General features: G+C 40.4%; 1 protein-coding gene across 1 annotated transcript; it reads right to left on the minus strand.

Annotated features, from left to right (window-relative positions):
- Window positions 1-2,406: 2,406 nt before the first annotated feature.
- PABPC1 (poly(A) binding protein cytoplasmic 1) lies at window positions 2,407-18,242 on the minus strand. The gene is made up of 15 exons (XM_061994520.1): window positions 17,486-18,242; window positions 12,617-12,810; window positions 12,399-12,514; window positions 10,372-10,511; window positions 9,215-9,309; window positions 7,598-7,735; window positions 7,422-7,517; window positions 6,704-6,976; window positions 6,423-6,516; window positions 6,126-6,236; window positions 5,127-5,281; window positions 4,669-4,753; window positions 4,363-4,493; window positions 4,095-4,190; window positions 2,407-2,847 (listed from the first exon to the last, which is right to left on the minus strand). Exons 1-14 carry the CDS (start codon window positions 17,676-17,678, stop codon window positions 4,098-4,100), a joined length of 1,914 nt encoding a protein of 637 aa, XP_061850504.1. The 5' UTR covers window positions 17,679-18,242; the 3' UTR covers window positions 2,407-2,847; window positions 4,095-4,097.
- Between the last annotated feature and the right edge of the window lie 203 nt (window positions 18,243-18,445).

Below are 18,445 nucleotides of genomic sequence, written 5' to 3' on the forward strand. Positions count from 1 at the left end.
AAAAAAATTAAAACCTACTTTTTGCCCAAGTCCTTCAAAGGGAGCTCCAATTCCACATTACCTTGTGGTCTCAGCGTAGCTGAAAACGTTCATTGCAAATGCATATTCACACCAGATACTACATCCTAAGGGTCTGTAGCCCTGCCGGCTGCGTATTTGTATGCAGCTAATACCCATCGTTACTGACCACATTCTGCAGAAGGTAAGAGGGACTAAAAGCTTTCCTTTGCAGAGGTGGTTGTACTACACAGACTCGCAGTTGCCTGAATGAACAGCATTTAGGCTGCTGGTGTGCTGAAATCTCTGCCTATCTTGTTGAGGAATTGTATCTTAGGGTTTTTTTGTTCAGCCAAATTGCCATACATTTCAGGAGCAGGTTTTTTGCCACTGTCAAACTGTGGAGCATTTGCTATGGTTAGAATGGAAAACAGGGAAGGATTGAAGGAACAAAATACCAGAGGATCCATCAAAATCAGCTTAGCACTGGGTGGCTGCAGAGGATCAGTGTAAGCCTCTGACACATCCCAGAGAGAAGCTGTGGCAGAAGGAAGTGACTGCCAGTTAGGCTGCCTACTGACCCAAGGGAACAAAGCTCTATCACTGCTCAAGAAACTGATTTTTCTGTGGTGTATTGTTTTACAGTAGCAGTTTAAATTCAAGATGTTGATAAACACATTGCTCACCAACATTAAAAAAAAACCCCAAACAGACAGTGATTAAATAGGTATTTGGGCTATACAGTGGGGAATATACATATAATCAAGTGGGGAGAAATAAATCCAACCAACCCAGGGATGTGTTTTCTTAAGCTGTCATGATTGCCTCGGCAGAATTGCCTCATTCTTTCCTCATCACAAAAGTATCTAGTATTTACAGCTGGTACAGATGCTGGTCTTTGACACACCCATAAAACTCTTTCATATGAAGCTGAAGAACCCTTTTTTTCCTTCTTTTTCAGTTTCCCCACATGCAGGAGGTTAAATAACTTGCACATTCATACAAAACATCAACATTAGTTTAAGTTAACCCCAGCACACTCACCAAAGACACATTACTTCTTATTCAGGGAAACAAGCCAATTGAGGTGCTCTCTTACTTTCCTGCAAGGGCCTTGAAACTCCTGCAAATAGTTTTTAGATAATTCTTGAGACTTTCCATTAAATCTTTAATATAATCTAATTCAACATTTTCTATTATGGTCCTAAATATTTTTAGGTCTTTAAACCTATCTCCAAAGCTTTAATGTTTTTATAGTTATTACATAAAAGTAAGGTTGTACATTTAACCTCCTATCATGTACATGTCTTGTCTGAAGCACCTCCTTTGTGCAATTTACCATTTAATTTCAAAAGTTCTTAAAGACAGTCATACACTTCAGCAAGACTGCAAATTACAGAGTAACCCAGTCTGCCTCCATCAGTACAGGACGAAAGAGAATTGTACAAGCTTGACCTAATGCTTGTTATAGTGAAGTAAGGCATTTTAAATAAGATTCATTTACACCAGATCAATTTCACCTCTCTATGCTAGGCTTGTTTATCAGCTTCACTTAACAGAAAAAATACAGACTGAAGATCTTTGCACAAGGGGAAAAATACAGGCACTCTTGAATAGTCTTTTGAGGGACCTTCAGACTATTTACAGGAGGGATTTCACGTTGCAACAATAGGTCCAGAGAACACTAGCATTTCCCCCTGAAAACAGATTCCAGAGAACCTTCCAGAAAGAACTCACTAACCCCTTCCCATGATTCCATAGAAATGGTATGCTTTAAATACTGTGTAAAAAGTATCGTCTTTTGGTTACTATACATTACATTTATAATACATTCCCATTCCAGCCTCACCTTTTTTGTTCTAGGAATGCCTTGTGTTCATACAGTTGCAACTATGTAATTTTGCAATGCTGTCTGTTGCAGTCAATCCTTGCTCATTCCCTTACATCCACAGGCCTCTGCCTCCACCTCACGGTTCATTGGCCATGCATAGACACAGCCAGAGACCTATGGACAGACCGTTCCTTCCACCAAAACCTGTGAGAACAAACACTGCGTGCAGGTAGTCAAACGGGATTGTACGTTGGTATGTTCCACAATTCCAACCCAGACCCTTAGTAAGAGCATTTCTTACATCATCTCAATGGAGGGTATTTAAAAAATCTGTTTCCAATTAGACAGCAAGAAAAGCTCAGACATTATGCTATTAAAGATTTAAACCCCAGATATAGATCCAGCCGTTCTCATTTGTTTTAATGCCCAAGTTTACATTACCAGTAACAAGTGGCTAAAGGTAAGCTAATCTTCCATATAAACTGCAAAAACATCCTACAAAGTGAGATTCTAACTTAGCATTCTGAATTACAATCTTATCAGAAGCACGCTGTACAAAAGAAACCACCACAAGTGAATCAGTGTTTAAGGAATTTTTATTAAACCAAGAATTTTATAATCCAAATTACGTTTCTTTGCTCAGCTATCAATTCTCACTGTCAACTAAAACAGTGGTGATATTCTGAGCTTTTCCACAGTAAAGAATTACAAAATTAAAGAAAGGAATGCTTTAAATTTTTGTACTGTGCTGAAAATTCTTTTCCCCCGGGTTTATAAAACATTAATTTGTATTTTTTATTTTACTATTTTTTTAAAATTTTAAATCAATAAGTAATCTAGGGCCAGCACTTGTTTTGCTAGCCCCGGCGTTGCTCTGTACATAAGCTTCAAAGTTTCCTTTCCTTTTTTTATTTATTTTATATTTTGCAATGTTTTTCTCAATATTTAATAGTTTTTCCATGTTTAGATTTTTTTTTTCTTCGGTGAAGCGAAGTTCTAGATTGTAGTCCCGGATCTTTCTGCAAGCAAAAACAATGCTGTTAGGTTTTCAAATTCAAGCAGCACCTTATGTTTTCTGACAGGCTTTCTCTGCAACTGTAAGCCTGGCAGTACACTTTGGGCTTTCACAGTATCACTCATACCAAAATTCCTCACAAGTGGTATATATCAGAGGTATCCCCCACTTTTTAGAGCCATGGAAGTTAAGTATCCCAAAGCCTGTCATACTTGGTTAAGACAAGACAGAGTCTAGAACTATGCACTTCTTTGCACTGCACAGCCTGGGACAATAGCTATGCACCGGTAATTAGTTACTGTAGCTTGCCTGCTCTTAAGGCCAGCATACCAAGGCTCATCCAATAACACTAGCAGTATTTTCCATTTCCAATTACTAAAACATCATGTAGCATACACAGTAATGGTCTCAAAGTTTGGGCATTTTAGTTTAGAACAGACAACTTATTCAGCACTTGTTTATGTCCACTGTGAAAGGGCCACTTGAAAAAAAAAGTACAGAAAAAACATGAATCCAATTTTGCCTCCGAAATGAAAGTTGCAGAAATTAAAAGACCAAGAAAAAAAAGAGAAAAATTTTACCGGATCAAATGTTACAGCATCTTTAACTGATGGCTCTAAATGTGGAAAGAATTCATAGACAGGCAAAACCTAATAGGACTGAATAGACTCCTCAACTCCACAACGTTTTCCCCTTTACAGCTGTAAAGATATCACCTTTTGCCTCTCGTCATGCAAAATTAAGATACTAATCCCACAGAAGGCAATAAAGAGCATCAGCATTTCATTGAACTGAAGTTAAATTTGCTAAAAAGTCAAGACAATATGTAGTTTAATTTTTAATACAGGATAATTTTAGATTTTAGCAAGAATATACAAATTACAGTTTAAATAAGCTATTTAATTTCTAAGTTAAAAATAAGGTTAGAGTATCTTTCTAAACTTACTTCTATTCCACAAGTTGCTCTTGAACAACAATATGAACAGTAGCGTTTGACAGAAGTGCACATTGCTGCCTGTACATCTAGAATTAATTTCAGCTAAACACCCAAGACAAAATGTTTTCATCATTTGCTAACAAGAGCTACAGACCTGGACAACAGGCCTGAGCACCAAATCTGTTCATACATGTGACCATAGCTGCTGCTTTCTGCATCTAAGTGATATAGAGCCAGAAAATATGCTGCTTAGAAAGCCATGGACTAAGGAGAATTGCCCAAAACTATAAAACTATAGTGCTCAGAAAACTTACTTATTAAACACTTGGAACCCCAGTGGGATTATTAACTGCCTTTTGAGCAGCCTCTTTAGCTTGGTGGGCTTGTAGTACGGCTACAGCTTCATCAACCTGTTAAGTAAAAAAGAAAAATTAAGGGACTCTTTAATTTCTGTACATTTATTTTAATGAAAGTTAAAATCACACATATAAACGATGCTTGCACTGTGCCAGCATAAACACTGGTCAAATCAGTGTAGACTGAATTCCTGGTAAAACTCACGGGTGGCAAAAGTCCACTTACCTTCGAACGAAGAGACTCAGGAGACTCGAGCATGTGGAGGAGTTCAGAGTTGTCAATCTCCAACAACATCCCAGTGATCTTACCCGCCAGAGTAGGGTGCATGCTTTGAATGAGGGGAAATAGACGTTCACCTACGGAGAAAAAAGTTAATCAGCATGACAAATCTCATCTGACACACACAGCTTATAGTTAAGGGAAAAGGGAAACACCTTGTATTATTGATAAAACCAATTATTCTACATTTTAACATTGGTAAGAGTACCTTGTCCTTCTGCTACAAGACAAAGAAAGTTATCAAGTACATACCTAACATCTGCTTTTGTTCTTGTGGAGGGGCAGAAGCCAGCATGGAAGCAGTCAAGGGTTCCTGACCTTGCACATGGACAGCAGGCTGCAAGTTAATTTAACACCATTTTAAAAAGAGTTCCTAATTAGGTGTAGCTTCAAATATCCAACGTTCCACAACTCAGCATAAACAATGCCTAAACTGTCAGAAACATGGAAGAAATTACAGCTAACTCAATTTAATCAAATCATGCTGCTTAGAGCCAAGATGCTGGAGATTCCCACCAACCACTCCATTGTGGAGCAAATGCAAGGGGAATTCAAGTCAAGGTATCAAGCAACTGGAAAATATGGAAAAACATAGGATTGCACCCTGTTCCAGGTGTCCCCTAGTGCAGAGGGGGGACAGAAATCGTAACTTCTCCTTCCTCTGCAAAAGCCACCAGCAGAAGCATGAACCAGTTCCTAAGACGACATACCTGCTGCATAGCAACCTGTGGCTGTGTATTAAGATGTTGCTGAGGATTGCGAACACCTGCAGCGTACTTGTATTGCGGTACTGTGCGTACAGCAGGAGTAGCTGCAGTGGCTGCTGCTGCAGGACGTGGACCCATTGTTTGTGTTGACGTATTAGCTGAAAAAAAAAATAACAAGAGTTCCATATGTGAACAATTCTCTTTTTTTTATTTAGTCTACATTACGAGCTACAAAACCCCCAAACCAGCCAAAACCGGATACCTAATGTTTAGGTATTGTATTATAGATTCATCTCGGTAGTACTGTCAATCATCACATCAGTGGTCATATCTGAAACTTCAAAGCTCAAAGTTCACTGGATATGTTATTTCTAGTCACTTCACTAATGAATTGCTTTTCTTACATGCTACTGAAAAAAGATCTGTGAGAAAACATTCACTTTGGTTTACGATCACTTTAATTTCATTCTAACTTCAAAGGACACTGGATTTCCCGGGCACATTATGTCAACAGTTATCTAAAAAAGGCAATTTCATGAAGTAGGTAGCTAAAAAATACTACTGCCTAATACATTCTGAGAGAATTAAGACTCCATTACAATCAATTCTGGTTCATTTGGTGATTCTGCATATACAAAACTGGCTCACAGTATTCTGTGACAAAACAATAAGCTAAAATTCTATCATTTCAGTATTTCTATGGGCGACATTATTACAATTGCCACAATGATGTTTGCAAATGTCAGTAGCTGTCATATACTATTATTAAAATGCACACTGAAAATGAATGTTTCATGCTAAGAAAATGAGAAAACAGCAGGAGTCTTTGCTGGGATGAGGTTTGAAACAACTACTGGAGGGTGATGCTAGCTTACTCATTCAGTAAAACACAAAAAAAGTAGGGAAGTGCTACCACATGTGATCCTGTACTTGCATGTGCTTTTGAAAGATCATTCTGAATAAGCAAAATTAAAGAAGGAAGTTTACATAAATGAAACTCACCAACACGTTGTGTTGACATGACTCGTGGAACTTGTGAAGAAGCTGGTCTCATGGTACTAAATGGTGGTCTGGGTGCTGCTGGGCGGATAGCACCAGGCATGTTTTGGAATGCTACATTTTAGAGAAAACATAAGTTACATGCTGGAACACTGAGTGGTGAAAAGAGTTCAGAAGTAATATCATTAATGTGACAAAGAAGACCGATACTGCAATGTCATGACAATGTATTTCAAAGTGCAAAGGTAAATGCTATGGAGTTTACCACAATCACTGCAAAAAGGTAAGGAAGTGACTTACGATGAGGTCTGGCACCCTGAGCAGTCCAGCGAGGACTAGGTCTAGCAAGTTGAGCGAGTTGATTAGTAGGATAGTATGCAGCACGGTTCTGAGTCTGTCAGAATACAAAAGCATTGTGTAACATTGTTATCTTTGAAGGGCATGCTGAACAGCCCACCACCCCCCTGCTAGGACATCAGAATACTGAAATCGTGGACACATGCTAGCAGTGATACTACTCTTACATCTACGTGGATTTGGTACACAGTAAAAAGGATTCAGTTCCTCATATCTGTACATACCTGTGGGATAGCTGCCATGAAGTAACCTGAAGGAGGTGCTGGTTGGTACGGGTTGATTACAGGATTAGGTACTGCTCTTACACTTGCCATCCTCTGCATATACTGGTTGGTGAGATGAGCTTGGCGTTCTTCTTTACGCTGGGCTAGAGCTACATATAATGGTTTAGTAGCCACAATTCTACCATTCATTTCTGTGACAGCTTTGGTGGCTTCTTCCGGTGAGGAAAAGCATACAAATCCAAATCCTTTGCTGCGGCCACCTTCCATCATGACCTGTCAGTACAAAATGTAGTTTTAAAACCAACAAATGTTGTCTCTATTCCATGCACGTGAGTTTCTTGTTTCAGCTTACTAGAAGTGAGACCACAGGTTTTCCTGAACTGATGTATAAAAAGAAATATAATTGCTTAATTAGTAGCTAACTGTTCACTGAATACAGATGAAAATCTCAGTGAAGTAATGAGCACATTGTTGTGCTGAAAAGATTTCATTTTCCTCACATTAACAGCAGTACTCAGTTTATTCCAAGAAAGGATGATCATACGTGTTTAACCTGACATGTACAATAACCAAGAAAGCAGATGTCCACATATATAGTCTACAGCAGTAGCGTTGAGTGGGTCACATCTGTTAGTCAATGAAATAAATCACTCTTCCTTGAAGGATCATTGTTCATTTTCAGAGGAAGGACAAGCACAATCTAGAAGCTTTACTTTACCTTTGCACTAGTGATTGTACCAAATGGTGAGAATTCTTTTCGAAGACGCTCATCATCAATCCCATCATCAAGATTTTTCACATAAAGGTTTACTCCCTAAAAAAGAAGTCAAGTTATTTTTCTAAATCTAAAAATATCATAGAATAAAGTTAGTCCTTTTGAATTAAAAACTGAACCTGGTATCTGGTGATCCTGTCCTGCTTCATTTGTTCAAACTTGCGCTTCAGCTCCGTCTGTCTTTCCACCTTTTTCTGAGCTCGGCCAACATAGATTTGTTTCCCATTGAGCTCTTTCCCATTCATCTCATCTACAGCCTTATTAATAAACAAGAGGTTAGCAGTGCTTTTCAGATATACAAAAAAACAGTCCAATCCATCTAAAATATCACTGCCTGAAACAAAATACCCCAATACTTCCCTACTCAAATTAAACTGGAAATTGCTTTCTGGGTGTGCTTCTGTCCAGTTAAAGAAAAATCACAAGGGATGCAAAAACTTCTCTATATGTACAGCTGGGAAAAAAAACTCCACCAAATCACATAATGAAGAACTATTTCTCACCTTATCTTGCTAAAAGCAGAGAGAAGAAAGCAAATGAAGTTGAGAAGATCTAATTCACACATCTGATTTGTGTTTTTAAAAGTAATGTCTGAAATTAGTGTCTCCCAGATTTTCCTAACACCATATTAAGCTACAGCTGGCATATATATCTTTAAAAAAACCCCAATCTTTCATTGAGAACATATTTCAAAAGTATGGACTTTTTAACTTTAAGCTGGTTTGAGTTACAATAGTTAAGATGTGAAAACTTTGGAATAGATGTATTCAACTGATTTTAAACCAGTTTATTGTATATCTTCATGATCAAAGCCATTAAACACATTGTCACTGAGATAAGAGAATTTTACATTTTTTTAGATCACCCAATATGTGACTCTGAGTACTGTAACAGAAATAATTTTTCAGAGAAGGTATGTAAGGCTGAACAATGTAGACGTAACACAGACAGGATTTGTTCTAATCTCTTGCTTGTATACTTGCAAGTACTGGCAAGTCACCAAAATGTCTTTTGAAAAGCAAACTGTTACCCCAATTTGTTTTGCGAGGAGTTTTTCTCCTGATGCCATGTCTCTACTGCCACAGTAAACTGCCACATCAAAGCAATGAGCTGACAAAGAACTAAGTTATTTAGCGTATTAGCATGTTATAGACATGTACATGAATTAAAAGGACCTTTCTTCCAAAGTTCCTCTTCAGAGTAAAAGCAACTTCAGGCTCTATGACTATTTCCTTACAGCTGTGCCAAGCATACTCCATAAAACTGAGAGCTTTCCTGCTGACTTTGCAGCACTGAAGTTTGAAAACACAATTCTTTCTGCCTTGCACAACTGTTTTGTGCAACCAAACTGGATCCAACGATTTATCTGGGTTTTGCAGAGACATGCTAATTTACTACGCTTGTATGTTCCCAGGTGAAGAAGTCCAAAACTCAGAGACTTTTAAGCCTAACTACAAGTTATTAAATTATTCAAGATTCCCTATTTCTACTAATTCCACCTGTCTCAGAGTACCTTGACTTAATAGGCTCCTCAAAGAAACAGACATTTGGTCACAAAAAAAGTACTCTAAATTACAGAAACTATGGAAATTTATTTAGGAAGCAGGCATCAGTTTTTACAGTGTCCTTGACCAATTAAAAAACCTTACTGAATTCACAAGACTTCCAAATACTCAATGGAACGTGTTATTTGGGTCTCAGTTCTGGAATTCGTAAAATTAAGTTCAAAAGCTTACTTTTTGGGCATCTTCATGTCTTTCAAAACTAACGAAGCCAAAGCCTTTGGATTTTCCACTCTCATCAGTCATAACTTTCACACTTAAGGCAGGACCTAAAAAGAGAATAAAACACTGACAGAATGTACTCTCCTCACGTTTTGAGCATCCTGTTTAGAAATCTTCATATTTAGTGTTTAACCTGTACAAAGGACTCTTGCACCAATAACAGTATATAGTAAACATCTACCATGAATACAAAATGGCTAATTTGCCCTGATGCTGAACTTCAGCTATTAGGGATGAAGTCTGTCCATGGTGAATTTCTTTCCTAATGTATTTTCAACCAAAATGGGGAAGGAATTTCACCTCAAATTAAATAAAATTGTTTTTCTCATTAAAAATTATGACTCAGCTTTCATCTTCTGAAGCAAGTACTGAAAGCTGAAAAGGAAGCCTTTCGGTTAGGTATGTGCTTCACTGTTTAGCCTGGTGAAAGGACATCCCAGTTCAGCAGTTTCAAACCTTTGAAAAATTGCAGTTCACAGACTCATTTGCAACAGATATTTAGCAGCCAAATTTGCTACTGTTTCAACTACAGATACTTCAACAGCAGAAAGGAATTTCCTGTAAATACTGCTTAGGGTTGCTATAGAATCTCAAGTACAGGACTTTGTCTTGCTTTACACGATATTCACTGGAGAACAACAAAAGCACAGAGGAAAGAAAACACACTAAAAAAGCTGAGACTGAACATAATATAGACGTGTCCTATAAAGCGGTATAAGAATCTACAGTTGGCTTAAGGACTTTGCAATTTCCTCTTGTGATGGTAACACATCATATATATTAATACACCAACATCACATGTCTGCTCTAATTTTGCTCTGTGCATAACCCATTAAAAAGACTATTTAGAAACATTATTTTCAGATTATTGGAAACAGTTCCAATGGCAGGATTATATCTGCCATCATGCCTACTTAAAATTCTGCAGTGGATATTACTGCACTTGGAATCTGAAATTGGAATTCAGGACCAATTTTTCAGTAACTCTTTTTATTTTTTGAAATTGACAGCAACTAGACAGCTGTGTCTGTATACTGTAAGACACTGTACAGGTGTAAGTAAGCTGAAGTTCACTCATGTTTATATAAACTGAAAGTTTAAGACATTACCAAACTTGCCAAAGAGTTCCTTAAGTCTCTCATCATCCATGTCTTCTCCAAAATTCTTGATGTAAACATTGGTGAATTCCTTTGCTCTGGCTCCAAGCTCTGCCTCACGTTCCTTGCGGGATTTAAACCTTCCAACAAATCTAGTTACAGGAGAATGGTGTAGATGAAAACAAGTTTGTCAAGGTTTAAAAAATAATCTTAATCCTCTGGCATCATATTTAATTCTTAATCGGTCTCATTGGTCACTCATTATAAGCATGAAATTCTTTAGATAAAATATTTACAATAAAACTCCATCAGAAAAACAATTTGGCAATCCTTCGCTACATTACTGTGCACATCATAGCTACTAGCATAAAAACAGTTTCGAGTCATTGATGAGATTAACTTATAAAAAACAGCCTTTGACAATATGAGCTAGACAATTGAACAGAGTACTAGGTAAAGGGGCTAAACAGAACTTCTAGATACCAGCATAATCCCTTTGCCATACTGAAAACTTGTCAGCCTTCAAGCAGTTACTGTTCTCTGATCCAGTTTTTAAGCAAAGATATTTAACAATCCCCCACCACCACTTCCTTATACACCTTTCCCAGCCTATATCAAAGCAAGACTTGCTTGGCTTGCTTTGAGTGAGTTTTGTTTGTCTCATTTTTTAAATAGACATAAGGAAACAAATAGTTCAACTTTCTCTTTAGTCAAACACCACTGCAAATTCTCCAGGAACACCAAAGATCAGTTCATGCCACCAGAGAAGGAAAAGAACACAACACTGCAAAACAAGGAACTGCTCTGGTTCAGACGTTGCAAGGCTAACACTGACTTCTGATAGACTTTTGCTCTTTAATTTTACGGTATTGTCCGATCAGATAGTTTCAAATCTGACAATCTGAATAAGGTAGCATACAGTAATCCAACATTTTCTGACAACTTCACATGACTTATAGTAGCTAAGGATTGTAAGACCAATAGTGCAGTGTGTTCAACAGATCTGGTCATGAGTGAAGTACTTTAATTCACTTTTAACAGCCTATTCTGAATAGAAAATCAAAGGAAAATTTACTCTCATGACATGACATATTTACCAAACAAAGTTTATGTAAATCATGTCTCATGATTACATGCTGGTCTTTTTTTAACCAATTTTAAAAGGTTGTATAAAGATGGAGGCCGAGTAAAAACATCCACAGTATGCCAATCAAGTCCAGAATAAGCAGGAAAACTGAAGTTTCAAAACATATGTTATCCTTGTATGTGGCTTGATCCATCCATCTCCACATCTAAAAGTAATCCATGATGGTAAATTGATGCTGATTTCTGTTATCCTTTTTCCAAACCCTCTCAAGTATTTACAGAGCAATTCTTTTGTAGCTATACCAAATACCATAATGAACCTTTACGTGTGGCTGTGAGGCACACTCGTGTCCCATCCTCATTCCTCCCACAGCCTAGAAATTACTAATCAAGTAGCCAAACTACCTTCTTTCCACAGTACAGTACACACTGTTGATGTTTAAAGCATTATGTTCCTGCAAGTTTTATTTTCTACTCCTGTTTCCTAGATATGCCTATTAACAGACATTCACATAAATATATTAGTGTAATCTGACCACTGTTCAGGACGGAGTAACTCTAGAGCTTAAAGTTTCATCTAAAAAATGGATAACATACCTATCTCACAAGTCTTATAAAGGAAGTATTATTCAGAAAACTTGATGGATGGTATTTTATCTCAGACTAGTAAGATAAAAAAACCCAGTTCTTAAATCTTCATTACAGCACTGGATTGCAAGATAACTAACAACAACTTTTTCCCTAGAGTCCATGACTAGCCTTTCCTGAACTTGTTCTGCCTTTAGAATAGGTAGGTGATACAATTCATAGCATTCCTAGCACTAAAATTCTGAATCTTCTTTAAAATTAGAAACTTCTAGAAAAACTTGTCTTTTTTAGGTAAGCTTTAAGTATTTGTCCACTGTAAAATGAATCCAGTCTGTTGATTCCCAATTCTGTATTTTTGTACTTACACTTTGCGGTCATTAAGCAGCATACCATTCATTTTTTCAATAGCTCTTTCTGCAGCTTCTTGTGTCTCAAAATGTACAAATCCATAACCCTTGGATCCATTTTCATCACATACCACCTATTAAAGAAAAACCCTGTTGTAATACCCACGGAATGTTTCCAGAGCAAATTGAGAGATTTTGTGTCAAACTATTTAATGCACCGATAATTTTCCACTAACCTTACAAGACAGGATGTTTCCAAAAGCAGAAAACGTGTCATACAAAGCTTTGTTATCAATTGATTTGTCCAAGTTTTTGATGAAGATATTTCCTACGCCACTTTTGCGTAGAGATGGATCGCGCTGAGACCACATGATGCGCACTGGTTTGCCTTTAATGACATCAAAGTTCATGGTATCCAAAGCTCGCTCAGCTGGAAAAACATCATGAAATTAGTAGGAAATGCTAAAGTTATCTTAATAAGCACATAAATAGCATCTGAAGTACAATTCTTCACAGATTTTTTCCTAAAGTCCAGTACTACCAAGATGCAAACCCAAACCTCCCAGAACCACAGTTCTATGCAAGCAAAAATTCAACAAAAGCGGTGCTTCAGGGACAGGAAGGAGCAGAAGTCAGCTGAACAAGCTGTAGAAATCCCAGTAGCCTCAAGAATTGGACCCAACTATAAAAAGATGGTACAGTGACAGGAGAAAATGCATCCAGTGATGGCAGGAGGAAAAGTGTAAACACTTGTGAAAGTCAGCTGGCCGCTCACGTCACAGATATATCAATTCAAGTCCTTTCGGAGGTACAGCCCATGCTTGTTATGAGGCCTTCTGCAAACATTAAGAACCCTGTTAAGTGTTAAAATGTCTTTGCTAGGTGGAGTTCAAGTCTAGTTCAGCCAGTTGTTCTGCACAACTCCTTCCTTAGTGACAAAAAATGATCTGTGGTGGACTCCAAGGCAAGGGGCAAGTTAAAGAGATTCATTACTTCATTTAAAAACCCTGAAATTACATATATTAAGAGCTCATGATGAAATACACACAAGCTCAGTGAAGGAGCAAGCACCTCAGCAAAACTAAGTAACATAAACCAGATTTTGTTACTGCAATGGAAGCCTGAATTTAAGATCTCCATGTGTTTAGGTAGGGAGGTATCAAGACTTCTTCAGTTTTTCTATGTGCCTTCAAGGCAAACAAGACATGACCATGATGCTTCAAAACAGCAAGGTTTTTAAGTGAGAAAGAGCAACAGTTCTCAAGCAAGTCGGACATCTTTTATCACTTCCTACTTTAGCTCCTTTTTGTGGAAAACCACTGAAAAATGTCCCAATAAATACTTGAAGTGACAGCCTTTGCATAAAGCAGGGCAATGTAATGCTAACAAAAATGAAATTGCTTTAGTATTAGTTTAAAAAGAAAAACTATCAGACCAAGGGCCAATCACATTGAGAAAACCCTTATGTTTTTGTTCAAGTGCTGCTTTTATCTTTAGCTATGTTGTGGGTTGCATGGTCAAAGAAAATTTTCAATCAGCCTCTGGTTCAGCTGAGACATCAAGATTTATATCCTTTCCTGTCACCTTTTCAGATTACAAGTGAATCTGAAGATTGGAATCTTTGAAAGACATCTGTAGAAGGTAACAAGACACGTAGCATGTTCTTGTAAAAAAAACCCCATCTATTACCATTACTATTACCATATTCACATAACAGCAGCAAGTCAACAACTGACTTAAAAGCTGAAGCCAGAAAAAATGTAAGCATTGGCAGTCTTTTAAGTAAGTTAAAGCTTTCACAAAATAATATAAACGAAGCAGAAAAGACAACCTAGATACAAATAATGAAAAACAGTTAATATTGTATGGCTTTATATTACAAAAGTTTAAAAAAAGACAAGGCCAAAAATGTAAGAGCCATGGATATCAGACTTGCCACGGTAGGAACATCTAACCCTGGAATTGTCCCGAATTGGAATTATTACTGCCAGCACCAGCAAAAAGTGCCAGCAACAAACAGTTCATTTCCAGAAGTAGTAACAGGGCTTCCTTTACTAGAAAAGAGCCTTTTCTATTCATGCTAATTGCTTCTAGAATAATCCAGACACTCCTCAAAAATGTGGACACATCTCCCAAATATCTGACTCAAAGTGGTCCATAGTAGACTTTGCAAACATCACCACTCTCAACAACAAGCATATATCTTAGACTAAAATCATCTCTCCACAAAGACAAGAACAGCATGGAAAGTCTTAACAGCTCTCCTCATCTCTTCTATGGAGCAGAAACATAGGAAATATAAAGATTTCTGCTTAACTAACACTTCACTATCATTCCACAACACATTTTAAAACATCTACTAGAATATATCTGTACCCAGGTACCAGCTACTCTCATTAAAATTCACAATCAGGAAAACTGGCTGAGTTTCCTTACATTTCAGCCATAAAAACTAGCTGTGTGCTAGTTTGCAGGAGGCAATTCCACTCAGCAGTTAACTTGTTACTAAGTGGACACACCTACCCATGCTGTCTGTACTTTTGCTGATTCTGCTGGAGCTTTCATTGAATGAGTCACCAGTTCCCGTTTTAGTCATGAGTAACTGGACAATCCACCTCAGTAACAATTTCAAAATCATATTGAATATACATCTAATGCTAAACTGTGCTAAACATAGAGAGCAATAGCTATAATATAAAATAAAAAAAACCCTCTGGAAACATAACCATTCAAAAAAGAATAAAGAAGTGCAGTTTCAGATTACTCAAGAGTATTTCCAGTCTAGTGATGAAACAAGATTGTCTGGGTTTTACTCTGGACTATGACTCAAATTCAGAAAAGTCAGAACTATGAAATGTGTGCATACCTCACAAATGTGTCATCAGGCCTAATTAGTTTCTGGAAGAGCTTTTGAGATCCCTCATTTACAGACAGCTGGTAATGTCAAACACACCTTCAAAGACATTTCTTAAAACCTGAGCTAGTTGTTACTAGCTCTTAATAAGCATAGGTCAAGACGTAGCTAAGAATTAGGATAAACCAAAAAAGGCAGCTAGTCTAGGATCCAAGTGAAACCTGTATTACTGTAAGAATAACCACTCATCCTCAAAGCTCCCATTTCAAGGTTTCAGTAAATGAATAGAATTATCTACAAAAAAACCCCACATCAGCAAATGCTCACTAAGTATTTACCAAAACCAGGAAATTCTAGCGAAGTTGCAAAAGCATAATCACACAATTATCATTTAAATATATTTAAGGTGCTTCCAGATACAAGTCTGATACAGATGAGATACCTTCAGGTGAAGGTGTATGTAGAATAAAACATGTGGTTCCCAAAGTCTGAAAAATACTTGTAACATTTGGAGAAATGGCATTTTTATGAACTCTGAACACAAGCACTGCTCAAGTGAAAAAGTTGTATTTGTTCCCACACTTGACAAATTACAAACTAAGTCACAAAATGTAGAGTTGAACAGGTTTCACAAGTCATGACTGTGATGAAGTTGGCCCTTCCAGAGTTCTGTCATTACTAAGGAAGAGAAGCATTGGAATCACCTTCAACTTCTGCCTTGACATTGCCGTATCACAGTACTAAACTGTGCCAAACCCTTATTTTTCTTCTTGGAAGAGTAAACTGTACCATAGTTTTTTATCAAATGAAAGCAAAGTATGTTAAAACAAACATTTAAACCACCTCATCCTAAGCAATAGCTGAATAAATTTAAAAGCTCTCTGAATTGAGAACATTGGTAACAGGCGAAATACTTGCCTATTAAAAAGATGAGACAGTAACTTGTGCTACTTACATACAGATATCATCAGTACACCCAAGTCTGATCTGATAATGGCTATACACTAAAGCCAATTTTGAAAGCCAGTTAATCTAATTACTTGAAAAAAGTTTGTAATTCAAATCTCTCACTTTCATATGCTTGAAAATAAAACCATTAGAACAGAAAGCTGTTAACTGTACTTGAAATCAAGTATGCTCTAGCTGGACGAATTCATTTCTCTTTTACTTGGACTTCACAAGTCTTAGAACCAGTCACATTCAGTTCTTTGGTCGAAAAAGCCTGCAAGTGAACAAGCTGGTTTGCCAAACTTGGAACTAACATGACTAGAACTACATGGAAAGTTTCTTCAGCGATGCAACTTCACAGGTACCAGCAACACATCGTGTAAAACAAGTTTAATAAAAACATAACGTGAGAGACATCACGTCAGGGAGTTTACTGCAAAGAGAAATGGATCAGCATTCAGCTTTTCTGCTTGAAGAGCAAGCAAAGGAGGCCCAAGTAATTTCATCCTCTCCTTACACGTGACAGACCTGCTGCGGTGTTTTAACAAATTAAGCTTTGGCCTGTGCTTTGACTGGACATCTACGAAACTACTAAACCACTCTGGTACGTCCTACTTCCTTCTTTTGGCCTCTTAATCACGCATACACACCCAGCTGCCGCGTGGTTATTAAAAGGTGCTAATAACTATGATGTTTTCTTCAAGCTACCCTTCATCTCGGATTCCTGATGCAGCCGCGTATGGACGTGCCAGCCTGGAGAAAAGCCGCCTGCCCACCCACACCCACGCCCTCCCCGCGTCCGCCGGATCCCAGGAGCCGCAGCCGGCCGCCCGGGGCAGCTCCGCCGGGCCCCAGGGCTTTCGGCGGGGGCGCCGGGCCTTTCTTTCTCTCCCCACCCCCGGCCCGCCGTCGAGGCCCCGCGTTGCCTTTCGGTTCTCGGCGGCGGGGCACGGAAGCGCCTCCCCAGCCCCAGCCCCCCCTCTCTCCGCCACGAGGCGCAGGCGGCCCCGGGCCGCGTGTCAGCCGGCGGCGGCCCCGCCGCGAACTTCCACCCGCGCGGCGCCAAGTTTTCCCGCGTTCCGGCAACACCGACGCCGGCCCCGGGAGCGCCCGCGCGGGGAAAATGGATGCGGGGCGGCGGCGGCCGGGGTGGAGTGGGGGAGCACGGCCGCGCCGAGCCCTGGTGGGGGCGGGGGAGAAACATGGCTTCTCCGCCGGCGGCCGCCTCAGCTCTCCCCCCTCACGCCGCCTCATCCGCGGCCCCCCCGCGCCCTCCTCCGCGGCCCGGCCCCCGGTCACTCACCGTCGGCGGGCTGCTGGAAGTTGACATAGGCGTAGCCGAGCGACCGGCGGGTGATCATGTCCCTGCAGACGCGGATGGAAAGGATGGGCCCGGCGGGGCTGAACTTCTCGTAGAGCATGGCCTCCGTCACGTCGGGGTGCAGGTCCCCCACGTAGAGGGAGGCCATGGGGTAGCTGGGGGCGCTGGGGTTCATCCTGCCGCCGTCTCCCGGCGAGGGAGGGCAAGGGGGGGGCGCTGACGAGGCGAGGAGGCCGCGGCGGCTCGGCGGTCCGTGAGGGCTGGGGCCGGTGGTGGCGGCGCGCGGGGTGGGGGGGGCACTCCGGAGACGGATTCGAAACTTAACGGGCGCGGGAGGCGGCTGCGCGGCGGCGGCTGCGGGTGGAAGGGGCGGGGGGGGGGGGTCTGGCTCACTCCGTGCCGGGCCTGGCGAAGGTGGCGGCGGCGGCTGCTGCTGGCCTCGGCGGGGGTCGGGCTCGCTCTGTGTCTCCTCTCGGCTGCGCCGGGTCCGGGGGCTTCGCTTCACCGGGTTATTTTATATCAAACCGGCCGTTTGCAGAAGGTTGACGGGAGATGGAAGAAGGGAGGATTTTTTTTTAAAAGATTTTTTAGGATTTTTTGATTTTTTTTGGCTTTTTTAATATTTTTTGTAATAAATGGTGCGGCGGGGCCGGGCCGGCGTGTCCGGGTGTCCGGAGCACACGCACTGCGCACACAGCTCCGACGGCGGCCGGGGGACAAGGGGGAGGCCGCCGCCCCGGCCGCGCACTATATATACCCGCCCCGCCCCCACCCGCCCCCACCGCGCCGCACGCCACGCACCGCCAGCCAGCACCGCGCACGCGCCGCCGCGGGGCGGGGCGGGGACACGCGCGGCGCCGGCGCCCGCGCCCGGACGACGCGGGTGGGGGGCGGGAGAGACGGGCACGGCGGCTCGGGCGCATGCGCCGCCGGGGGCGGGGG

The sequence above is a fragment of the Colius striatus genome, chromosome 4, assembly GCF_028858725.1.
Source record: "Colius striatus isolate bColStr4 chromosome 4, bColStr4.1.hap1, whole genome shotgun sequence".
Taxonomy (NCBI): Eukaryota; Metazoa; Chordata; class Aves; order Coliiformes; family Coliidae; genus Colius; species Colius striatus.